Source organism: Myotis myotis, unplaced genomic scaffold, assembly GCF_014108235.1.
Source record: "Myotis myotis isolate mMyoMyo1 unplaced genomic scaffold, mMyoMyo1.p scaffold_m19_p_8, whole genome shotgun sequence".
Taxonomy (NCBI): Eukaryota; Metazoa; Chordata; class Mammalia; order Chiroptera; family Vespertilionidae; genus Myotis; species Myotis myotis.
Genome location: NW_023416390.1, coordinates 37,377,089 through 37,404,341, shown reverse-complemented (window position 1 = coordinate 37,404,341; position 27,253 = coordinate 37,377,089). Strand labels below are relative to the sequence as shown.

General features: G+C 34.5%; 1 protein-coding gene across 3 annotated transcripts in view; it reads right to left on the bottom strand.

Moving 5' to 3' along the window:
• Window positions 1-27,253, bottom strand: part of NCKAP1 (NCK associated protein 1) — a 97,777-nt gene that overhangs the window by 7,374 nt on the left and 63,150 nt on the right. For 2 of the 3 annotated variants that reach the window (XM_036320740.1, XM_036320741.1), the window contains 12 exons: window positions 25,043-25,188; window positions 22,797-22,929; window positions 18,486-18,605; window positions 17,740-17,879; window positions 16,796-16,927; window positions 14,816-15,034; window positions 14,490-14,620; window positions 14,121-14,218; window positions 8,707-8,800; window positions 4,482-4,564; window positions 3,965-4,045; window positions 950-1,043 (listed from right to left, as the gene is read on the bottom strand). In XM_036320740.1, the coding sequence (XP_036176633.1) occupies window positions 950-1,043; window positions 3,965-4,045; window positions 4,482-4,564; window positions 8,707-8,800; window positions 14,121-14,218; window positions 14,490-14,620; window positions 14,816-15,034; window positions 16,796-16,927; window positions 17,740-17,879; window positions 18,486-18,605; window positions 22,797-22,929; window positions 25,043-25,188 (1,471 nt within the window). The remainder of the gene's footprint in view (window positions 1-949; window positions 1,044-3,964; window positions 4,046-4,481; window positions 4,565-8,706; window positions 8,801-14,120; window positions 14,219-14,489; window positions 14,621-14,815; window positions 15,035-16,795; window positions 16,928-17,739; window positions 17,880-18,485; window positions 18,606-22,796; window positions 22,930-25,042; window positions 25,189-27,253) is intronic. The other variant, XM_036320742.1, reaches the window with a different exon arrangement.

Genomic DNA, 27,253 nt, shown 5'->3' with positions numbered 1-27,253 from the left:
ATAATAATACAAAGAATCTTTATGGTTAGTAGCTCTAGTCCAGGGGTCCTCAAACTACAGCCCGTGGGCCACATGCAAATACAAATATTGTATTTGTTCCCGTTTTGTTTTTTTACTTCAAAATAAGATATGTGCAGTGTGCATAGGAATTTGTTCATAGTTTTTTTTAAACTATAGTCCGGCCCTCCAACGGTCTGAGGGACAGTGAACTGGCCCCCTGTTTAAAAAGTTTGAGGACCCCTGCTCTAGTCCTATTTAAAAAAGGACACCCTTTTCTAGGTATCATCTCCATTAGCATACAAACAAATATGGGCATACACCTTTATTTTCCCACCTCAAAAAAACTTTCTCTTGATTTTACTTCTGCCTCCAGCTACTATAATTTTATTTCTTTGCTCTTTTTTAAAGTAAAACTCTGAGAGTTTATCTCTAAATCCTTTTCTCCTATTCTCTTTTAAGCCCTTGCGAATCAGCGCTTTGCCCTGGAAACACCATTGACACTGCTTGTGTCAGCATCACCCATTAATTCTACACAGCTGATCATTCCCTTTCCACTTTCCTGGAAGCTACTGTTTCCTGGTTTTCCTTATCCTTTACTGGTTCTTCCTTCTCAGTTTTTTGTTTGTTTTTAGTAGTTCCTCCTCTTTTCTCTGAGCTCTTAAAGTTGAGAGCATCCCGGGGCTCAGACTGCATCTACTCCACTAAATGGATTTAGCAATCTAATCCAGTTTTATGACTTACATAATCTAATCTGTATGATGACTATGCTGTAACTTAACTTCCAGAATACAGAAATTTTTGTCTTTTCTGCACTGATATTTATCCCCAAAAAAGAAAAAAGCTTGACATAAAGTAGGCATTTGAATAAACAGATTAAGTATCACATCTATATCTGTGTTGCTCTGGTAATTTCAACTAAGACTACTACATATTTACTAATGCATTTTACCTGATTTTTGTGAAGAGAGAGCTACAACAAGGGCAGGATCAATCTCACAAGGCAATCCAGCAGCTGATGATAACTCATATACATTCATTGCAACCTGAAAAGATATAAGAATTACAGAGTAAGAGATATTCTAACAAAGTTATGAGAAATCTCACTTCAGTAAGAAAAGATATATTGTTTAAATTAGAGTCTGCCTACAATAACACTACAGAATTTTGAAAACTTGCTTGAAGCAGGAGGTACAGCAAAACTAAGCTACACTGGAGTAGATGATTTGGTACTTTGTGGTGTGTTGCTGCTGGTTATAACTTCCTACTGTTAGCCAAACAAAACTTGTATACTTTCTGTGGCAAATTCCAACAGAATCATTCTTAAGTTATTATTTTTCTTAGAAGCATGGATGTAAAATATCAAGCCAAAAGAGATGAATAAATGAACAAAAGTGAATCAAAGGTACTGGACTTATGTTTATATCCATATTTATTGAGTGAAAAATTATAGTGGCCTCATCATATCTATAATGTGATAAATTACTTACTATAACAGTTTTAGGGAATACCGATTTAAAACCTGATCAAGGGCCCTGACCGGTTTGGCTCAGTGGATAGAGCGTCAGCCTGCGGACTGAAGGGTCCCAGGTTCGATTCCAGTCAAGGGCATGTACCTTGGTTGCGGGCATAACCCCAGTAGGGGGTGTGCAAGAGGCAGCTGATCGATGTTTCTCTCTCATCCATGTTTCTAACTCTCTATCCCTCTCCCTTCCTTTTGTAAAAAAATCAATAAAATATATTTTTAAAAAAACCTGATCAAGGAATCTCTAATGACTAAGGTAATTTTTTTGGTATCATATATGTACTCCAAATACTTAAGATATTCTGGCTGTTCCATACCTGTTAAAAACTACCTACATAATTGGTTACCTTTGATATTACAACAAATAGCATAAGGTATGAAGTAAAACTGTGTATCTTAAAATAAATGGAAATTTCCATGGATTAAGTTCTAGATAAACACACAGGTTTTGATCCATTATTCACTCTACCCACAAAAATTAACTCAAAATTAACTATAAAATTCTCAGAAGAAAACTATAGGCATAAATCTTTATGACTTTGGGTTAGGCAATGGTTTTTTAGATAAAAGCAATAATAGAAAAAAATAGATAAACTGGATTTCATCAAAATTAAAAATTTGTTCTTCAGAGGACACTATGAAGAAAATGAAATAAACCCACAGAATAGGAAAGATTTGCAAATCATGTATCTATTAATGAACTTGTATCCAGAATGTATAAAGAACACTTACACCTCAAAATTAAAGACAAACAACCAATTTGAAAAATGAGCAAAAGGATCTGAATAGACATTTCTCCAAAGAAGATATACAAACAGTCAATAAGCACCTGAAAAGATGTTCAACATAATTGCCACCAGGAAAATGCAAATCAAAACAGTATTTCACACACACAGTGTGTGCCATTCCACACAGCTAGTGGGAATGCAAAATGATGCAGCCACTTTAAAACCATGTTGGCAGTTTTCCAAAAGGATAAAAAACACAAAGTTTCCATGTGATCCAGCAATTCCACTCCTGGAATATATGCAAGAGAAATGAAAGCGTATGTCCATACAAACACTTGCATACGAATATTGTTAGTAGCATTATTTATAATAGCCTAAAAGTGAAAACAACCCAAATGCTAATCAATTTAATGAATGGATAAATAAAATATGGTATACAGCCAGACAATGGAATATTATTTGGCAATGTAAAAATGAAGTACTGTCCAGACGCAGTGGCTCAGTTGTTGAGCGGCAACCTATGAACCAGGAGGTCACGGTTCGATTCCCGGTCAGGGCACATACTGAAAGTTTGTTGGAATTTAAATACAATTATATCAGGTGCTAAGAGAATTAGATGGTTATGCAGAATACTAATTAGTATTCTCATAACCTGCACACCAGTGTCTTCTCAAGGACTAATTCGTCTTTAATGTTTTCTTAACATTTTTCTACAGTGTTTCCACTTAAAAAATAATTTTGGCCCAGCCAGTGTTGCTCAGTGGTTGAGCATCGACCTATGAACCAACGAGGTCATGGTTTGATTCCTGGTCAGGGCACATGCCCAGGTTGCAGGCTTGATCCCCAGTGTGGGGCATGCAGGAGGCAGCTCTCATCACTGATACTTCTCTCTCTCTCTCTCTATCCCTTCCTCTCTGAAATCAATAGAAAATATATTTTAAAAAAACACAAGATAGGTAGATGTGAGAATGCATACAGATCTGGTTATCTCATAGGATGTGCATGTAGAAGAGAGGGGTAGAGTTAAGAATAGAGTGGGAGAAGGATGGAACAAGCGACAGATAAGCTTTAAATTTGAGAAAAGACTCGAGTGTCATACAAGAGTTTAGAGAACCTTTTTCAGTCAGTGTTTTTCAAAATATGTGAAACCAAAAACAACCATTCCAAGAAACATAAAAGCTTAAAAGGCATCGGTCTGAGCTGACATATCACTTACTAGATGTGTCATCCTAAAACAACAATTGTGAAATTCACTTAAGGCTACCAACCTCCTATCTTATATTTATTAAGAACAAGATATTTTAAAAATTAAAATTTATATAGCCTACAATTAATTTTCTAAAATTCTTTTAACATTAATTTAAAAAACTGACTGGATTTATCTCTATTTAAAACAAAACAGCGCTTATTTTATTATCTCATCTTCCTCATTCAGCTCATGACCATGTAGAAACAGCTATCAGTTTAAAGAAGAAAAGATCAATATTGACCCATTTTACATTGGTAGAGATGATCAAGGATGATTAACTTTAAAAATGCCTGCTTATTATTTTGGTGCTGAGCTTTCAAAGATGCATTTTCAAAGGCAAGCATGCTCACTAATCACTCTAAAACAGAAACTATTATAGTTTGGGATTTATTAAATTTTATTTCATATGCAACTGAAAAATATTTCATTTTAGAAACTGTAAAATCCAAATAAAAGTTTTATTACCTTCATATCAGTTTCCCTTGGAATGTGGTCCTTGAAATCTTCAATTGAACTTACAAGAAAAGGAATGTGGTAGGACAAGACCTACACAGGACAACAAAAAAGAACACAGCATTATTTTTAAATGGCGGCCTCTAAATTTATGAAATATTACCATTTGATTACTTCTAGTTTTCATAGAAATTACTTTATCTATTGTCATGTAATCTTCAGTACTAAGATACACAGAAATGAAATGTATGTATTCAATGCCAAACTGAATACAGGCAAATGGAAAATGCTTTAATGAAAAGTTGAAAAAGTAGCTCAATATCCAGGCAAGTTATACCCCCTGAATTTCAATACCAAAACAAAAAAAGTTTAAGTATCTTTAATTTCTACATACTTTATTTTAAATGACTATGACAACTGGAACTTTAATTATATCACTGCCTACTATAAATTTAGAGTAACTTTTAATTTCTGGGAAATTAAAAGGGATTATCTGAATATAGCATATGTACTTATAATGGTTTCTTACATCTCTAAGTGCTTCTTGTGCCAATGAGCGGAAGGATAAAATTACACCAATTATTGTCATCCTCTTCAAGACACTGTCAACAGCTAAATTTGAAGGAAGGGGAGAAGAGAGGAGCATGAATTAGATTCTTTCTTAACCTTGAAGAAAACTCTTAGTCATAAAATTCCCATGGTAAAAGGCACAACTAATAGCATTTTACTTTAACAAATGACTAAAGAGGCAAATGTATTGAAAGCTGATGTAAAAATTAATCATAGTTTACTGCAAATGGAATATACTTCATTCTTCAAAATGGTTTACCAGTGGTCGGCAAACTCATTAGTCAACAGAGCCAAATATCAACAGTACAATGATTGAAATTTCTTTTGAGAGCCAAATTTTTTAAACTTAAACTATATAGGTAGGTACATTGTTATTAACTTAATTAGTGTACTCCTAAGGTTTAGGAAGAGCCACACTCAAGGTGCCAAAGAGCCGTAGTTTGCTGACCACGGGTTTAGATGGTTCACCAGACTCTTGAAAAAATCATATGTTGAAATCCTAACTCCCAAAGCTGATGGTATTAGGAGGTGGGACCTTTGGAAGGTGCTCAAGTCAGGAGGGTGGAGTCCTAATGAATTCAATTAGTGTCTTATAAGAAGCTACAGCGTGATATCCTTAACCCCTTACATCATGTGAAAATTCAGTGAGAAATCTGCAACCCTGAAGACCCTCAAATGACCATGTTGGCACCATTATCTTGGACTTCCACAACTGTGACAAATAAATTTCTATTGTTTATAAACTACCCAGTCTGTAGTGTTTTGGTTTAGAAGTTCAAATGAGTAAGACACATCCCATGGAACTAATACTAGAGCAGTGATGGCGAACCTATGACACGCATGTCAGAGGTGACACACGAACTCATTTTTTTGGTTGATTTTTCTTTGTTAAATGGCATTTAAATATATAAAATAAATATCAAACATATAAGTCTTTGTTTTACTATGGTTGCAAATATCAAAAAATTTCTATATGTGACACGGCACCAGAGTTAAGTTAGGGTTTTTCATAATGCTGATACGCCGAGCTCAAAAGGTTCGCCATCACTGTACTAGAGCAATGGCTATGTGGGTCCTGGGCCAGGCAAGCAAAAGGTAGTGGGAGACAGGACAGAAAAGAATGGCTGGATGTGAAGTTTATCCAAATAATGGTTTCTGAACACTATGCTAAGTAGTTTATACTATCCTTCAAGCAATACGTAGATTATTCAGGGTTTTTAAAAATATAAAGAATGATATGAAAAGAAGTATGTTTAAAAAATATGACTCTGAATGTCAGACAGGTTAGAAAGTGAAGACTGAATGCATGTTAAGAAGCCATGACTGACCCTCGCCAGTGTGGCTCAGTTGGTTGGAGCATCATCCTGTTCACCAAAAGGTTACCAGCTCCATTTCCGGTCAGGGCATATGCCCAGGTTGCAAGCTCGATCCCTGGTTGGGGGGCAGTGGATCAATATTTTGCTCTCACATAGATGTTTCTCTCTCTCCCTCTGCCTTACCCTCTCTCTTTAAAAATCAATTAAAAAAAAAAAAAAAGCCATGACTGTAAGTTCATGATAAAGCCATAAACAAGAACCACAGGAGTAGATTTGGGAACATAAAATGATGAAGTAGACAAGGTGAAAGATAGAATACTGAGTGGGAAAGACTGGAAAAAAATTTCTAAAGGCAATAACTGCAGATTAGTTCCAGCCAATCACTGCCATAACGGGGAGAAATACTCCCCATTATTCAATTTGCTCAGGTCACATAGTTAGAAAGCCTAAAACTGAAAATTATTTCCAGATTGCCTTTCAATTCAGAGCTACTTTTTAATAAATAATATTGCTTTTTCTTTTTAAGGATGTTTGTTAACTATGAAAATCAAACTATTCTAAAAGTACATCAACTTCTGGACATGGGGTAAAAGAAGCACAAAGGTAGAGGTCGGAGACAAAAGAGAGCAATCTGAAAAATAGTTCTACTGAAAACGTAGCTTTCTCTATTTCCCTGAATAAGGTACCCTTAAGCAGATTTTTTCTCAAATTCCAAAAAATGATTTAATAAATTATATCTAAAGATAAATTTGATATATATGGGTATTAAAACAACAATTTATGTTTTTATTTTGGCCAATTACAAAGGTCATGAATCACCACTATTATAGATAAAATTCAAGTAAACAGACTCTAGATAAAGGATGATGAATTTTATTTTGAAACCTATAAATTCTGGTTGGAATTTTAACAAATTCTATGTTGTTTCAATTCCACAAATAGGAGAGTTAAACTAACAGTAAACAGGCATTGAACAGTGCAGTAGCTTAGTTGTTTCGAACCAGATGCTCTTTATAAGCAGAACATCAGGGTGAAGACTAGTTGGGTGTTCAAATGAGTATTATAAAATGGGACAAACACGAAACATACAAAAAAGTTAAGAATAAATAAAAAAAAGACTAGAAAATACAAGTACATAATAAAATAAGAGATCAAGTAGTTATTTAATAATTTCTTGCTAAAAAATGTATTCACTCTCCTCTTCCTATTATGCTACCAAGTCAATTTTTTCTTTGATTTCATTTTTTAAGTATCATACAGTAAACCTGACCTTTTTCCCCCCTTTTGGTATACAGCTCTAGGAAAAATAATTAACATGTGTAGATTTGTGTTATCACCATCATCACCACTATGATGAACAATTTCTTCAACCTAAAATACCCCCTCATTGTTTTCTGTGTATAGTTCTGGCAACCACTGATCTACTCTACAAGGCAAACTGTAGTGTAATTTTATGCTAATTTATATGCTAAGTTTATATTTTTTAAAGCAAGATAAGATAGCTTAATAAAATTTGATACAGTTGTAAAACATTTAAAAGAAAAATATCAAAGGCAAAGTATGTAAAACACATGAATTGATCACTTTTTATTTTCTTAAGGATTACTTTTTATTTGGGAAAATAAACTTTCTGGTTTTCTCAAATGCAAAGACTATTTTTTTTGAATTTCACTAATTTTCTAATGTTGGGAAGCCTTTAAATGAATCAAAAGAAGCATGACTTTAAAATAGTTTATAATTATAACCTGCCGAAACCGGTTTGGCTCAGTGGATAGAGCGTCGGTCTGTGGACTGAAAGGTCCCAGGTTCGATTCCGGTCAAGGGCATGTACCTGGGTTGCGGGCACATCCCCAGTAGGAGATGTGCAGGAGGCAGCTGATCGATGTTTCTCTCTCATCGATGTTTCTAACTTTCTATCTCTCTCCCTTCCTCTCTGTAAAAAATCAATAAAATATATTTTTAAAAAAAATAAATAAATAAAATAGTTTATAATTATAACTTTAAGTTCATGTACAAAAAGCAGGTGAAAATAAAATTAATTCAAGTGCATCTAAAGAAGTTATCGGGCTAAACATACATTATTAAATATTTAAGATTCACTCTTATTTCACAATATACCTTCCACAAAAAACTCAATGTCAACTGTCAAAAAGACATTGAAAAGGATTTTTTTTTAAGGTGTAGGCCCAGGTTTTCATGCAACGAATACTAGTTAGCAATAAAAAGGAACAAATTACTGATTCACTTAACACAGGTGTGTAAATCTCAAAAATATGCTAAAGTCAGACACAAAAAGAGTTATGACTTAGTTTATATAAAATTCTAGAACAGCATATTTAATCTATAGTGTGGTAGAAATCAGGTAAGTCCTCTGTATTGGGGGCTGGGATGGACATTGACTATACAGGGACATGAGGAGACTCTGAGGTGGCGGGACTGCTCTACGTCTTGATTACAATAGTGACTACATGGATGTATGCATTTATCACAATCCATCACACAGTTCACTTAAGTGTGTGCATCTATTTTATGTAAAGTGTACCTCAATCAGATTGATTTTTAGAAAGTGACAGACTCAAAAGTTAATTCTTCTTTAATCCAAATTAATATAGATTTGCTGTATTCAATTTAATGGGTTCATGAACTAACTGTTAATATTCAAAATATTTGACACATGGTACTAAGAATACAGTAAAAAAATTGTGAAACAGATACTTAAATGGATCCTTTGAAAAATTTTCCAGTTCTCTTCATAAGCTAAAGAGTACTTATTCATAATTTATTACTATTTTATGTTTACAAATTTTAAGCAAAAGCTAAATACTTTGGTCTTCTTAATGCTTCTAAAAAGTATCAGAAGTTACCCACATGATAATCTTTTAAAGAGTGCAGCCATCTGGTCTGGTTTGTCAAAGCTGGTCCTCATTTGTGTTAGCACATCAACATTCTCCACCACAAGTTTCTAAAAAAGAGAAAGATCCCAGGTCAGGCATAGATCTCCTTGTGTTAATGAGATAAGAGCATGCTTGGATATTACAATCTGGCATGTGGGAAATACAATTCATGAAATCCAGATGCACTATACTATATATTTTTGTTGTTGTTTTAATAAAGGAATCTTAAAATTATTTACACAGGCTTAATGTTTTCTTCAGTTTGCAAATTCAGGAAGAGGAGTTCAGGAAAAAAGCCATAAAGATAAGTAGGAGGATAAAGGGTTATCTTATCCTTAGACACAGAACAGCATCAATAATAAAAAGCAGACACGGAAGTGGATATAATGAGCAATAAACTCCACCAAAACAACAACTGACCGAAGACAGCCTAGAGTTCATTGATGGATATATACAATCAGAAGGACAATAACTTGTTAGGGTATGGTCCCACTTCAAGGAGATTATAATAAAGCAATAGTTTCCAACACAAATTATCAAATGGAAGTGTCAACTATGTACCTTCTCTTTCATAGACCATCGAGAGAGAAAAGGAAGGAGAATAGAAAGAAAGAAGGGATATTAATAAGGGAAGGGAGTGAAGGATAACTATTCAAGAAAATCTCATTAAAGGATGTTTTGCTTAAACGAAACACTGGAAAGTAATTTAATTTAAAAATTACAACTAAGACAAATGTAATTAATTTGAAAAATAACAGATATATGTATTTGTAAAGCTTAGATGTATGTATTTGAAATATGCAGGGATGAAGTCTGGATTTTGAAATATGTAATTGTAAATACATATATCCAGGCTCTATCCCTGCATATTTCAATTCAGCAGGTCTAGCTGCAAAGATATAGCAAGCATACTGTTAAAGTGCCATAGTGGTTTTGTTACAAGCCAAGGGCTAATGACATCTGATTTAAGGGGAGCAAGAAAAACTATACAGAAAATCTATAAAACTCATTTTTCCTATACTCATATGCATTTGGTTTAGGTTTCTTGATATTACTTCAGATTATTTCTCTTTATGCTCCCAACGAAATGTTCTGCTTCAGTCACATTTATGTGCTAAATTCAAGTTCTATAGTCTCTGATCAGAATGCCTGCTCTTTCTGGGGCCAATACCATACTTGTCTCATTCTAAAACTCGATTCAATCAATATATGTTCAAACTACATACCCAATCCTGACACTACTTATGCACCTTGAACATAATATCACATCAGTGAATCAAAGACACCACTGAATTTTAATTCACCATTACCTTATGTGCCACTAAGAAAAACAACACTACCAATTAAACTTCAATGTTTTCTAATTAGCTGACTATAAGATGCATACAATTTCAGAAATATAGGATAATTGTTTTAGAATTAATAAATTACAGTATATATTTAATAGTAAGAATACTGTAATCATTTTTAAGCTCCTGTACGAGGCAATTTACAAATAACCTCATTTACTTGGATCCAAATGAGGGAGAGGATATTCCAATTTTACAACAGAGGAAACTAAGGCTCAGAGAAGTTACATAACTTGCCCAAAGTGGCAAAGATTTTAAGTGGCAAAATTTGGAATCTGAATATAGGCATGTTTGATTTAAAAATCCAGCCCCTTAAACACTAAAGAAATGGTTTCCGATCTTCAGTGTACATCAGAATGATCTGGAGAACTTTATTAACTAAAACTGATATTGCTGGGTCCCAGCACCACACGTTCTGAATCAGCAGGTCTGAAATAGAACCAAAAAAGGTGCATGTTTAACAAGTGCCAAGTAATGCTGCTGATGACGATCTGGGGAAAATTATTTAAAGGCATTGATTAATATCACTGGTGAATGAACTGAACACTGGAAGTAATACTAGGAATTACCAACTAAATCAGTGATGGCGAACCTTTTGAGCTCGGCATGTCAGCATTTTGAAAAACCCTAACTTAACTCTGGTGCCGTGTCACATATAGAAATTTTTTGATATTTGCAACCATAGTAAAACAAAGACTTATATTTTTGATATTTATTTTATATATTTAAATGCCATTTAACAAAGAAAAATCAACCAAAAAAATGAGTTCGTGTGTCACCTCTTGACACGTGTGTCATAGGTTCACCATCACTGAACTAAATGGTTTAAAATGAACTGAAACAAATCACGTGAAACCAATCAAGAATACTAAAAAGAAAAAAAGGTTTCCTGTAAAAAAAAAAAAAAGAAAGTTAAAGTCTTGCTTGACACAATTCTTATTTCAATTTCCTACTTCATTTGAAAAAAAAATCTACTAGGGCTCTGTGAAGAACTAAAAGAACTCATCTGTAAAATGCCAAAACAATTCTTTTGGCAAGGCTGGAAGAATAAATTGACTCAACGGGCACAACTCCAAATGAAACACCCCAAGAATTTTAGTAGAAAGAAGACTGGTTGTTTTCTTCTCCAGAAAGTAATAAACATGTTTTACCACAAGTACACATGCATAGTGTTGACTATGTCTGACACATGATTTATTCACAACCATTAAATATAAAGCTCTCCTTTCTTATTGGCACACAACTTTACTGTTTGAAACAAAAAGGTCCTCAGCTACAACAATTAAAACCATCCAGAAGATGAAGAAGATGTAGGCACATAATATTTAGTTTATGTCAATTTAGAAAATAAAAGCTAAGAAATTATAGAATGATTTTTAAAAATTTTAATTCCCCCTAAAACATTTTATGCACTAATTTCAAACAGACTAAAATGCTGTTAGAGGTGTCATCATGCTCTAATGTAAGTATGGGTACAATATCTTCAGAGAGATATTTGATAATATTAAGAAAACTTTTAAATGTTCATATCCTTTGATCCATTTTCAAAAATTTGCTGGTTAAATATAGAGAATTCTCTCTCTCAATCTCTCCAGCAATTCTGCCAGGAGACAACCCAGAACTGAAAGGTCCATAGCATGTCAGCCTGGGCGATGGCACTGCTGGTATATGCTGATGCTGCGGGAGTGGCACAAGTAGGGGAGAGTGGGTGGGCAGGTGTGCATTCACAACAAAAGTTTTTAAACATGTAAATTGTGATTTTGTCAAAGGTAGTCTCTGCCTCTGGATGTAAGAATAAGGACCAATCAAAAATTACTATTTAGCCCTTGCCAGGTAACTCATTTGGTTAGATAGAGCACATTAACCACACACCAAAGTTGTGGGTTCAATCCTGGTCAGGGCACATACAAGAATCAACCAATGAAAGCACAAATAAGTGGAACAACAAATCAATGTTTCTCTCTCTCTCAAATTAATAAATAAAAAAGAATTTTAATTACTATTTAGATACCGTGATTGACCAGGCTGCTTCATTTTCAAAAAGACCAGATCATTCAGCTAGGAAAATGTAATATATGTTCCTGCATCAGATAAGCGTGGGTTAGATGACTGCTTAGAACCCTTTCGTTTCTAAGACAGTACAGCAGCCCTGCCAGTGTAAAGCTCTAGGGCTAGATAAGACTATATAGGTTCAAACTTTAGTTTCACCACTTTAAGCATGTGAGCCTGGACAAGTTAATCATTCTTGGTCTCACTTTTCTAATTTGTAAAACAGGGACAATTCCAGTTTCAATGATTTAAAGGAGTTAATAATATGTATGTTTAAAGTTTAAAAAAGTCCTAGAACAAAGTAAAGAGTCAGAAAGATAGCTATTTTTACTTATGCATCCAACAAATATTTACCAATGTGTTGGTAAATTTACAATGTGTTGAAAACTAATTTAGCACCGAGGTTTTAGGAGAATTAAATAAAGTTTTTACTCTAGTGAGACGGGCATTAGCAAATACATAAGGGAGGTTACAAGTAAGATACACGTAAAATTGGATAAAGAGAATAAAAAGTGATTGCTATTTTTAAAAGTGTAGTCCAGGAAGGATATTCTGATATGATGACATTTGAAAAATACAGGAATGTTATGAGAAGGCAATCTAAGGCATTATCTCTGTGAAGAGTATCTGAGGTGACACAACAAGCAGGCCAAGTGGGCTGGAGGAGTAAAGAAGGTCCGGAAAAGTGAAAGGCCGGATCCTACAGAGGCCTCTAGGACTGCTAAGGACATTGATGCCTTTGAACTCTCACAGATAGGAATACAGAGAGATCTAAATAGGCTAATTTTTATTACTTCATCACAATACTCAAGCCACTATCATTAATGGCAAAGAAGCACTAAAAATGCTAACAATTCTGGAAGTACCTATTTATTCAGTTGAACTAGAAAATAATTGGCAAAAGTAAAATTACTGGACCACAATTCTTCTATTATCTCATACTAAAAGGAACAAAGAAAGTAAACTGAAAATTAGAAATTTGTTACCTGAGAACAACAACATAGAAAAGAGATAATGTATTTACAAGGGAATGAGTCTAATAAATGAGAAACATTGCTTGTAAAAAAATGAAACTAGCATCGCAATGTTTGTATATTTAAAACCATATTAAGTATAAAGTCTGTGTATTTAAAACCCACAATATAAAGTATCTAAAAGCTGACTTCTATATAAGAATTGTAAAACATTCCTTTAAAAAATAACAATAGAGAATAATGACATGATGAATACCAAAATAATATTTATTCAGTACTTATTGTGAGTCAGGCAGCATGCTAAGTATTCAAGCAATTGACATGTATTAATTAGCTCATATAATTCTTGCAAAGTAAAAGTTTTGTAAGTTTAAACTTTGCCCAAAGTCAAAGCACACGACTGACAGGATTGAATTTCAGGATAGCCAGACTTGAAAGCTTGAGTCCTTAACTACTGGATAATACTGCCTCTCTTTTTAGTCACACTGACTCTTGCCGTCTATTTTATTCGCTCAGCAAAATAGTTATCAAACTTGCAGGAATTGACTTATCCTATGTTTGCTCAATTTTCAATAAATCAGGTTACTATTTGTAAAACAGAACAAAACAAAGATGATATTAAAAGACCATGCTAGGCCCAGCCAGCGTGGCTCAATGGTTGAGCATTAACCTATGAACCAAGAGGTCATGGTTCAATTCCCAGTCAGGGCATATGCCCAGGTTGCAGGCTCGATCCCCAGCACGGGGCGTGTAGAACACAGCCAATCAATGATTCTTTCTCATCACTGATGTTTCTATCTCTCTCCCTTCCTCTTTGAAATCAATAAACATATATTTTTAAAAAGTACTTCAAGACCTTAAAAATAAAAAGACCATGCTAGTGCTATAATTTCACTTACATATGAGAACTTTCATGTCAGGTTAAAGAAATTAACATTCTAGGCTTGCTGCTCATTTCTTGAAATGTTTTTTAGGAATTCATTTTTATAAGCTAAAATTAATAAAGACTATATTACCTTAAGTTCAGCAACTTGTGATGAAATATGCCACATAAGGCTTTCACTTAGGAACTTCATACCATATGGGCCTAGCAGTTCTGATAATGACCTCATTTCTGAAAGGAAATGCAATTACTTTTATACTTTGACACAGCAAATACTTTTAAAAAATAAACATTAACATATTGAGACATTACATTATAGAAGCAAATTACTCCTGAGAAGTCTTTAGAGTAAAAACAAACAAACAAACAAAAAACACAAATGCAAAGGTAAGTCTGAGATATAATGTAGAACTGTGCATATAACTGAATGAAAAGTCATAACAGAATCAAAAGCCAAAGAATCATTTCTTCATTCTCTAAAACATGTCATAGTATTATTCACCTGATATGTCAGAATATTCCTCTGCATTGAATGTTAATTCATTTTCTGTAGGTAAGTTCACAAATGCTTTCATTGCAGGGAAATAAGCTATATGACCATTGCTGACTTGTCTTAATAAAGTTTCCAAATACCTAAGGAGAAAAGTAAATTTATAACCAGGAAAAACTATTTAATTCAAAATGTATTATGGTATATATTCCTGAATATAATTTTAAGTTGGCTGATAACATGAATGAGCACTTATCCATAAAAAAAAAAAAACTTTCCAAAGTAGTTCATTACAAAGAAACATTGTCTCAATCCAAATTTCCAAATGTGTTCCTTACCAATTTGTGTATAGACTTGTAATGGTTGGCTCTCCATGACTGTCTAAATGTTGTGTTTGCTGAAGAAGAACATTATTAAATACTCTTGTGATATCAATTTGCACATAGTTTTCTATCGACTGCAGTACAGTCATATATGCTCTTACACTTGTTAGAAGCTCTGATGGTTTTGCAATTTCTTGTGTGGCTTGATTATACATAGTCATTCCAACAATTGACCTGAAGTTAAAAAAAAAAAAAAGAAGAAAAGAGTTCTGACTTCTGCATTTATAAATATAGGTCATTCAACCTACTAATCTTTAGTATCAAATAAGCAATAAAATTTTAAATACAAATTGTCACAAAGCCATGAAATTACTATCATTATCTTCCAAAGAAACAATCTAAAAAAACAATGACTACCTAAAAATTACAATGAAATGGCAATGCAAGTGATTTTAAAAATTCTAAAGACATCAGTAATAAAATGATTTAAGGATAAATCCCTTTGACATCATACATTATAACAAGACAAACCTCATTGCTAGAAACCATCCAAGGAAATCAACTCAAGACAAAAATGCTATCCATGCATATGGCCCCTAAGTCCTAAGATTGTGCTCAAATGTTAACTAAAATCATCAACTAATACAAGCTATACATGGTGGCATAAAAACCTTTCCTAGGTAAACAAGTTTACAGCCTTGTTTTGATCTTGACCACTAAGGAGATAGATGTTTGGTAAAAAGAGTATCTGCTCCTCTGTGGATTAATGGGCCAGACTACATATTTACAGAAGGAAAACATGGGAGCTGTAAACTGAATCCTACCTTTCACCACTCTACCCACCTTGGTAGTTAAGAATAATAAATACCAACGGGCATAATTTCCCTTTGTCTTAAATACTAGAGCCTTCTGAGTTTTACGGTCAGGATGCCTGCCTTACTAAAGGACAGCAAAAGACAGTCTTAGTTCCAGACCAGACTCTTCTCTAGTCAATTGATGACTTAACATTCAATTTAGTGCCCATGTATACATTCTCCTATTTTATTCTATAATCGTAGAATTCTCAACTATAGCTCTAAGCTTCATGTTTCATTACTACTCATAGTACTTAACACAATGTTAAACATAAGGTACAAAGACTACTTGTTAATGACTACAGATTTTTTAAAAATCTTTGGCAAAATGTTTTATAAATAGCTTTAAGGCCTTCAAGACAAACTTGTCCAATCAATCAATATTTTCTTTAATAAAGTTGTAATTTTACAAAAAGGATTAAGAAACATTTATAAAGTTGAAAGGTTTCTGACTTATCACATGCAATATCATTTCAAGAAACATTATATATAACCTATAAAAATATAATTAGAACTAAGTGCCTCAAGAGTCTAGATCTATTGGCCTAACAGCACACATCTGAATCCAGAATAGACTTGAGTTCATCTAGTCCTGAAGTTTTTGAACATTTAAATTTGACCCCTTGTAAGGTATGTATCCAGCATCACAACTCAGTACACTCATGTGTACATACATAACTGAAAAGTGTCATGACACAATACTTATACTTACTACATTCAATGCACTAATTTTTTTCTACTTCTTTCTTTCCTTCCTTCCTCTTCTTTCTTTCTTTAAATATTTATTATAACCTCGTAATCTGATTTCATGACCCCACAGGATTGCCACCTGACAGTTGAAATACACTGATTAGCTCCAGTTTTCTCATCTTGCTTATAAGGAAACTAAGGCTCACTGAGATTAAGTGGCTTGTCCAATGTTACAACTGGTTAATAACAGCAAGTATGGGACAAGAATTGGAGTAATTTAAGTAATTCCCAGTTCAGTATTTTCATACTTCCCAGATCATTATTCTTCATATTACACCAATTCTACTAATGCTTTTCGTCATAAAAGGAAATACTGTGTGGGTATGAAGAATAAATATAACAAACTCATTAAATGAACAAACAAGCAAAAATAGTTAATGTTTTTTCTTACTTAGTAAAGCGGATTTCCAGGTGAGAAGTCAAATATTCTCGCGGGGTAAAGGTATGTTCCCAAACCACCATGTTTGGTACATAATTTATAGAGAAACACAACTCAGAAAGTGCAGTGTGCAATTTATCAAGGCTGAAAAAATATTAATAAACAACAAACAAAATGTTCAACATTTTATCATAACAATACAAAATTAATTTTATAAACATGTGAGATCTTATTTGGGGATAATAATTATAGAGTTCAATTTCTCTCCTAAACAAAGTTCAAAATCTCAACACATGAGAGCAATTTTCTAAAGATAAGCAACATTCATTTCTATCTTCAGATGATAATGACTTAATACACAAAAAAGAGCTTATTCCACACTCATAAAGATAATAATTTCCAACTTCTATTGTACTTTCTGTTGTGGAGGAAGAAAGTTGTCTACAAAATGACAAATAGCTTGCTCAATGTAGGAAGCAAGTAGTAAGAAATTTACTTTAAGCAAAAAAATATTCACCCATTATTGCCCACCTATGCCTCTTTCTCCAGGTAAGCAAACAGCCCTAAATCTACCTATACTGATATATCCATTTTAAACTAATGTTATCAGTCAAACACACCATATGCCAAAATAAAGTCTCAGATATCTTATTTTAAATACAATGAAAATAAAAGTGCACCCCTAAATTTTTAGATTCCTGGCCTTTAGTATTCTGTACACAAAGACAAGACAATTATCATCTATTACATCTATTTTCTTCAAAACTCCAAAATCTGTATTTTTAGATGAAATAAGCACTAAATGGTTAATCAAGTCCACAAAGGTGAAAAAAATTAATGACTGGGAAATGGAGAATTTACAATTACTAGCATTTCGTCAATACTAATGCCATACAAAAATAAACTGAAAAAATAAACCTTAGCAAAAGTATATATAATAAAAGTGGATGGCTTACTTGGTCACTACCAGCCTGTTTTTCCTCATGCTCTCAACTCCAGGTTTTTCCCTTTCAGGTTCCCCTTTTTTACCAGTTTGTTTTTTTGACTTCTTATTCACTGCCTGACTAATGGTTTTGGCACAATGCTTGGGCAGCAACTAAATTTAAAAAGAATAAAATGTTACATTACACCAATTACTTTGAAAACACATTACTTATTCAGATGAACCTTAACTGAATCCAGTCTATGTAAGAAATATCATGCTAGCACTAAGAAAAGAGATATAAATAAAAAGTAGAATTTACCTAGCTTCGGGAGTCTAAGCTTAGTGGAAAACAGAAATAGGTAAATATTGTGTGAAGAAAGACTTCATAGAGGAAGTTATATAAAGACTGCAGTTTACAGGATAAATGAAAAATTTTACTGGAAGGAAAATGGCCTACGAAGAACAAAATTATGTTAGGACATAAAATGTGTTCAGAATCTAGTGAGAATTCCTAGGTGATGAAGTACAGACAGGACAGAGTAGTTTGAACTATCAGGAAGGGAATTAAATGCCAACCTAGAGGTTGGATTTTATAGTGTAAGTAATCTTAAAGATAATGGTAATATTTAAAAAACTATCTAATAATGGAGCTTCACAAGAGGTAATGAGATTTAGTAAGAGTCTGAGAATAAGAAAAAAAAAATAACTGGCTAACAGATCATTTTCTTGCTTTCATATACAAATTTCCTATCTGTAAGGAAACATTTAAATTATTACCTGGTCACTCAGAGTACACTGTTCTGTGCAAATATCAGTGATAAGATTTCGAGCTTGTTTAGCCATTTCATCCAGAAACATGTTACATAAGGAAAGACTTCGATCTCCAATATGATGTCGCTGTTAAAAAGCAGAATAATAATAATAGTTACCAAAAAGTAGTTTGAAATAAAACACTTTTTAAATAAACACAGAAAATAAGATTAAAGTCTATTCTACAATAAGGAGTGGGGGTTCAAGATTATTACATACATTACTTCTGTGCTGCTAGAATAAATGTAAGATAGTATAAAAGAATGTAAAATATTTCAACATGCAAAATAACTGTTCCTAAATCTATCAGGATACCTTAAAATGTATTTTAAGATGCCCTTTAAAACTTTAAAGGGGATGTAGAAGCCAGATACAATTAAATATTGATTCACTTACATAAGGAGAGATTTCCAATTATAGTTACAGCCCTGTTTAAGCAAATTCTGACTCCTGAAAGATAAACTGTATCTCTCACTATTACTTCTTCCTGAAAAAAAGAACACTGAACTAGCATTGCTTTACTAGACTAACTTATTTAAGACACAGGTCTGATCTCACTACTCCCCTTCAATGGCTAAGAAATACTGAGACTGAAAAACAAAACCAATATATTTCTTAACATGTCACAAGTTTCTCTATGATCTGCCCTCTGCCTCTAGCTGCAGTGCTGAGAAGAGACTTTAGGACAATGGCAGAAACACAGGGACCTTAGCAGACTACAACAATAATCCAGACAAAAGATGATGTGGCTTGAGCATGGGGAGAAGAGGTAGGAGTTTGGATATATATATAAAGATAAAGCCAAAGACAGAAAACGCTCCAAGGTTGAGGGTGAGGCAACATGTCCAAGAGCAACAGTTATCTTCTGTACATGTTACATTTTACATAGCTAAAAATGCCTAAATTGCAACAGAATATTTTTAAAAATTTACAACTAAAGGTACAGGACTGGGCTGAAAATACAAATTTGGGAGACATCAGCATATGAAGGATTTTTAAACAATGAGACGGAAAAGATGAGTGAACTAATATACTGGATAGTACAGATAGAGCAACACAATTACTAGTTTTCCTTTAGTACTGGATGCTATTATCCCGGGCTCCTGCTGACCCAGCAGGGTGTAAATTTCAAATCTAGTTCAAAAGATAGTATCTTTCTGCAAATTTATTTTAAGTATTCCAACTCAAAATGAGGTTTCAGCATTAAGAAACTGTTCTGGAGGCTTTTTCTATAATGCCTCTGATGTAAATAAATTCAAAGGCTAAAACTAAAATTATAAAGCCAGACTGCACTGAGAACTATGCACATCAACTTACTCTGTCCTCACCCTGAGGTGAATTTCCCCAATGCTCCCACAGTGCCTCATGTATATTTCTACCACAGCACAGATCATCAGACCATGGATTGGTCTAGGGCAGCCGTGGGCAAACTACGGCCCGGCCGGATTCGGCCCGTTTGAAATGAATAAAACTATTGAAAAAAAAAGACCATACCCTTTTATGTAATGATGTTTACTTTGAATTTATATTAGTTCACACAAACACTCCATCCATGCTTTTGTTCCGGCCCTCCGGTCTAGTTTAAGAACCCATTGTGGCCCTCGAGTCAAAAAGTGTGCCCACCCCTGGTCTAGGGCCATGGTCGGCGAAGGCGAACTGCGGCTCTTTGGCCCCTTGAGTGTGGCTCTTCCTAAACCTTAGGAGTACACTAATTAATAACAATGTACCTACCTATATAGTTTAAGTTTAAAAAAATTGGCTCTCAAAAGAAATTTCAATCGTTGTACTGTTGATATTTGGCTCTGTTGACTAATGAGTTTGCCGACCACTGGTCTAGGGTAGAGACTGTGTCTTTGCATCTTTCATTCACAGCATTTAACAAGGCAGATGGGAAATAACAGTCTTTAACAAATTAGCTAAATGGAAAATAGAACAGTGACACTGACTAGCTACATGACTATAGGGAGACTTTCTTCATCTGTAAACTAAGAATGATTACCAGCAGTATTGTTGCCACTATGTCATAGCAATCAAATGCAAAAAAGGATGGGAGAATGTTGTACAAATTGCATGCTTCTATATAAATATAAACACATTATTAATTACTTGTTATAATTATTTAATAAGAATTGAGTATTATCCTATTTAGGAACTATAACTTTACCAACTAAATGAAGCAGAAACATTATGATATAAAGTAGATAATGATAGATATTACGATATAAAATGCTATGAAAATATGGAAAAGGAGGGACAAATTCTAACTAGAAAAATGCTACAAATATTTTGGAAGAGGTGGGGTTTAAGCTGACCACTGAGAAAAAGGTAAGAGTACAAGGGGTAAGGGTGCAATGAAATGAATTTTATGTGTTAGGAAAAACCTTTAAAAGGCTAAAAAGTAGACAATTAGTGTGCTTTGCATAAGGTGGACTAGTTATAGTTCATAGGAAGTGGAAAGTGTATGATAAAACGAGGGTAGAGTCCATCCAGATGAGTGGATAAACAAAATGTGGTAAACACATAGAATAGATTATTATTCAGCCATAAAAAAGCAAGTTCTGATATGTGCTATAACATGGATGAGTCTTGAAACATTATGCTCAGTAAGAAACAAAAGGACAAACATTCTGATACCACTTATATGAATGATCTAAAATAGGCAGATTCAAAGAGATAGACAGTAGACTAGGATATACCAATGGTAGGAGGGATGAGGAATTACTGCTTAATGGTTCCAGAGTTTTTGCTCGGGGTGATGAGTTTTGAAAATGGGTAGTGGTGATGGCTGCACAATACTGTGAAGGTAATTAATGCCACTGAACTGTACATTTAAAAATAATTAAAATAGCAAAGTTTGATGTTAGATATACATGCATTTTTTAAACACAAAAATTTTTAATGACAATAAAAAGAAGGGGGTAAAGATCAAATTGTTGAGGATTTTAAATGCCTGAGAATTTTTACTTTCTTCATATGCAATTAAGAACCACTGATGATTCTTTAAGAAGGAATCATCTGGTGGCACTGTACTAGGCAGACTTAAAGGCAGGAAAACTATTCAACAGTACATATAAAGAACTACAATAGTGACAAAAGCAACGGAAAGTAGAGGATGTATTCAAGAAATGATACTACACAAATAAAATTGGCGGACTTCATGGGTAATTTAATGAAAAAGATTATGGTGAAGAAAAATTTAATAGTATACCTTAGGTAAATAAAGCTTGGGGGAAAGCTATTAAATCTAAAAACTATAAATCTATTAAAATTGGGTATTAATATCCTCAGAGTTACTAATCCTAAAAGCACTCCCTAATAAACTTCTGTAGGCTAATCTCTCTCTCATTCCAATGGATTCTGCAACAGATGTTACCTAATGCTTAAAAATATTAATAATGCTACTGCTATCTGTAAGTTTCTCTTCTACAAGTTCTATAGTTTTAAGTAAAGAGACTCAATACTAATTAAATTATACAGAAATATACTATTTAATATTAATATATATTCTTACTACATTTAAACAGTGATACTTGTTCCTTAAACATTAGAAGGAACATCAGTATCTATCAAAAATACTGAGTACATTTTTGATAAATATTTGGCATCAATAAAACTGATTAGTTCAATTATTCAATAATTTTCTGTGCCTGCATGCTAGCATGTGTATGTCTTACAAATACCAGCAAATTTAGATTTTACTATATTCATTGTATTGGTAAGTCAGTAAAATTCATATTTGACATGTTTATGTTTAGTCACTAATCTGTGCATTCAATTTGCAAGTTTTGCCTAGCTAGCATGACTCAGTGGGTACATGCCCAGGTTGCAGGCTCGATCCCCAATGTGGGGCATACAGGAAGCAGCCGATCAATGATTCTCTCTCATTGATGTTTCTATTTCCCTCTCCCTCTCTGAAATCAATAAAAATAAAAATATTTTTTTAATTTGCAAGTCTTTCCAAAGTAACCTAAGAAAGTAAGCATACAAAATCAGTTACTGTATATATTTTTAGCATACGTATTAATACCTGACCCACCATTTACTTTAATAAAGGTAATTTCAAGTGACCTTATGATATATTCTTATAAATACTTATCCATCTATTAAAATATCTATTATATCTATATCAAGTACCTATTCAAGTATTCTCTGATTCTTAGATGCATTAGATGGGAAGCTAAATTAGGTATCCATGACTTTGTGAGCATTTGGTCAGCTACATGTTAGGTTTAGTTTATTCTGCATACCATATAAATCAGAGTAGGACCCTGAAATTACCTCTTCTGGACACAGTTCATGTGTGCAACTCATAAAATGAGTGCAAAGCAGTGGAAATGCAATTGAGTATCTTGACTGAGAGGGTAACTCCAAACACTGTTGAAACATCTTCTCAAAAGCACGACTATAAAAACTATATAAGAAAACAAATTAAAAATTAGAATCAACTGTTATAGTTAAAATTTTCATGATATAGTACCTTATAGTTAATTTGATTCAAGTGAATGAAAGTCACCAATTGGTAGCATTATTCCCTTAAAGAATAGTTATTTTTCCAAAGAGTAACTATTACACACTGATAATCACTCCAGAGTAATAAAAATATTATTTGTGTGATATATTACAAATTTTAAAAAACCTAAACAGAAAATAAACCATACATATATTATATGAATATATGACTTTCTAATTGTTGTATCTTTCTTATACACTAGAAACCTTTCTGTAGCTCAAAATATATATCTATATATATAAAAGCCTAAGCGACCAGCCGACCACCCAGTAGCTATGATGCACACTGACCACCAGGGGGCAGGCGCTCAATGTAGGAGTGGAAACCACAGGCATGGAAACATGGAACAGACTGATGAATCTCAGAGGGAAGGGGGGAGGGGGGAAGGCAGGAAGAGACTAACCAAAGATCTTATATGCATACTAGAGTCCTGGTGCATGGATTTGTGCACCGGTGGGGTTCCTCGATCTGGTCTGCATGTATTGAGCCGAAACCAAGCCAAAACCAGCTCTCCAACATCCCCCAAGGGGTCCCAGATTACGAGAGGGCGCAGGTTAGGCCGAGGGACCCCACAAATCTGTGCACTAGGCCTCTAGTGTAAATATAAAGTGTTCTATTTTCTTCCCAAGGAAGCCTTTGGGACTGACAATAATATACATTTCCAAATAACCTTAAAAATTTTTGTAAATTTGACACGTGATATACTGTGGTTTGAGGGTTTTTTGGTTCTTTAAGAGACTCCTGATGCCTTCCCTGGATTTCTTCTGCAATACTGCTAATTAAGCCACCCTAACAAACTGCCAAAATCAGTATGAACTGAGTTATTTTCCAAAATAAAAGCAATGAAAAGCTTTTCATAATGACAGCTAGTCAATACATAGTAACTACTATCATTATCCACTGGGATTATCTCAGCATTTTAGAAATAAAGGGACATACTAGGTTATTCCAATAAACTTCCCTAAAGGAATAAAGGCCAAGAAGCAGAAATAGAGTTGATATTGTATAGCTATGGAGCCAGAATACTTGCGTTTGAATCCTGGCCTCATCATCAAATTCATATATTCATTCAAACATTTATTAAATACCTACTATGTTAGACACTATGGAAATAAAACATGATCCTCCTTCAAGGACCATACAATGAGGGGAAAAAGAAAAGGATAAAACTTATAAACTACTAAGTATAACTAAAGAGGCTCTGATAAAAGCAAAGGAGAATGGAACACAATTCAGGGAATAATCACTATATCATCATAATATTAATGTCTAATTTAATACTAGAGAGTGAAATTAGTTGGTATTTTATTTCCAACATTTGCTCTATTTAACGCTAATCTACAACTTTTTTTTTTTTTGTGCTTAATCTAATGATGAAAGAGGGAGGGCCTTAAATCAGATTTGAAGTGACTGTTTTCACCTCCTCAAAAAAGTGTAAAAAATTCACAACAGAAGAGCTATTCTAAATAGAGAATTAAAAATAAACATAAAATCCAAAATTGGTAAACTTGTTTTTAAAAATTTTTTTTATTGATTTCAGAGAGGGAGAGAGAGATAGAAACATCAATGATGAGAGAGGATCATTGATCAGCTGCCTCCTGCATGCCCCCTACTAGGGATCCAGTCATGTGCCCCTGATCAGAATCCAACCTGGGACCCTTCAGTCCGCAGACCGATGCTCTATTCACTGAGCAAAACCAGCTAGGGAAGTAAACTTTTTTGTTAGCAAGTTGTCCACTATTCCCTTTATTCTTATGCCCTAGTCCTGGTCAGAACACGTGCAAGAGGCAACCAATCAATGTGTCTCGCTCACATCAATGTTTCTCTCTGTCCCTCCCCCTCCCTTCCACTCTCTAAAAATCAATGGAAAAATATCCTCCAGTGAGTATTTTTTTTAAAAAGTTTATTATTGCTGAACTGTCTTAAGAATTATATTAATATTAAAAAAATCAAGAGAGATACCTTTAGATACTAAAACATCTTAAATTCTGATTTAAAGATAATCATAACATACCAAAATATGGAGAGATCTGATGTTTCCACCAACATTTCCACCAAGGAATCCACCATTTTTGTATGAAAAATTATCGTATTCATCATCTTTCCAAGTTCTCTATGATCTGCAAGGCTAAGCGAAGCCTTAGAGACACTAGTATATGCCTATAAAAGTACAGCAAAAAACAAAAGTAATTTAAAGTACAAACCAATGAATTTAGCCTTGTAATTCTACATGTAGAAAAAACACACCCACTATTGAAAAATACTTATTTTATTAATTAAAATAAGTATCAGTACCATCACTTTGTAAAGATCTGCTCCTTTTGTACTAATATTTTACAACTAAAAAAGTCTTTAAACTTGCCTTTTCCTCACTGTTTGCCCTTTTCCTATGTAAGCCAGTTTTCTTCAAATTCTAATCATCTTTCACTGTCTGGATAAAATGTTACTTTCTCTATTAGCCATTACTAGCAATATCAACTTGAAGAAAGCTTTTCTCTATACTAGCAATTTTCAACCAGTGTGCCACACGAATTTTTAAAACATGCAATAACTGACTCTTTAGGCCAGGGGCACTGAACTTTCCCTTAGGATGTCAAAAAAAATTTTTTTAATGACAAAAGCCAACACAATAGCCATCTGGTGTGACTAGATCAAAATCATACCTATATTTTTTGTCAGATCAGCAAGAAATGTTTTTTTGGTGTGCCACAGAACTTTAGTAATTAGTTTGTGTGTGCCATGAGATGAAAAAGGTTGAAAATTGCTGATCTATACAAACCTCCTAAATTCTGGACACTATCTCCCATCTTGCACTTTTGCCCTCTTTCCCTATACAAGACTTCTCTGGCTTAGTTGTATGTCCCATTCTTTCCCTCCTTAGTATGCTTTGTCCTGTTGTCACTAAAAAGTGAGTCTATTATGCAGTAGAAAGGGGCTGAGTGACTGTGTCCCAATTATGGTTAAGAGCAATGTTATAGATTGAAATGTGTCCCCCCAAAAGGTATGCTGAACTCATATTCCCCAGTACCTCAAAGTGTGGCCTTATTTGGAAACTGAGTCCTTACAGAGGTAATGAAGTTAAAATAAGGTCATTAGAGAAGGACCTAATCCACTATGACTATTGTCCTTATCAAAATAAGAAATTTGGACCAGATACATATGCATATAAGGAAGACTATGTAAGGAGAAACAGAAAAAATGCCATTAGAGTAATGCATATACAAGCCAAGGAACACCAAAGATAGCTAGCAAATCACCAGAATCTAGGAAAAAGGCATAAAACAGATTCTCCCTCACAGTCCTTAGAAGAAATTAACCCTGCTGACACCATGAGTTCAGATTTCTGGCCTCCAGAACTATAAGACAATAAATTTTTGTTGTTTAAGTCACTCAGTTTGCGGTTCTTTGTTATGGCAGCCCTAGGAAAAGAATATAAGCAACTATGGAATACAAGAAAGAATCAGATAGCAGGTAATGTACTTATAGATATCTTGAAAACCTATCTACAATAATGAAAGCATAATATGCAAATCAACCGAACAGCAGAACGACCGTCCAGAAGACCATGCTATGATATGCACTGTCGCCAGGCCAGCCAAGGCGGTGCGATGATATTGGTCAAGGGGCCCCGCCATCACCCCACGATCACCCCGCAGAGGGAGGCCCAGGCCACTGGCCGGTGGGGTGATCGATGGAGGGGACGGGGGTGGCGACGATCAATCGCAGAACCCTGGCTGAGTGGCAGGGCCTCCCTCTGCTGGGCGATCGATCTGGAGGCCCCGTGATCAATCGCCCCACAGAGGGAGCCCCAGGCCAGCCAGGCGATTGCACCCCACACCTGTCGCCCACAGAGGGAGGCGACCGGTGGTGGTGGAAGAGGGGAACAGCACCGCACAGATGGCAAGCAGTGGCAGTGGCGGGGGCAGGCCCAGCTTCTGGCAGCCAGGGGAAGGAAAGCCCCAATAGGCCCTGATTGCCAGCCAGGCCTTGGGACCCTTCCTGAGGGGTCCCAGATTGCAAGAGAGCGCAGGCCAGGCTGAGGGACATCCCTCCCTTGCATGAATTTCATGCACCGGACCTCTAGTCTCTATATATAAAAGCCTAAGCAACCGTTAGGACTAGTGGACCAGTAGCTACGATGCACACTGACCACCAGGGGGCAGACATTCAAAGCAGGAGCTGCCCCCTGGTGGTCAGTGCGCTTCCACAGCCAACATCCTGTGGC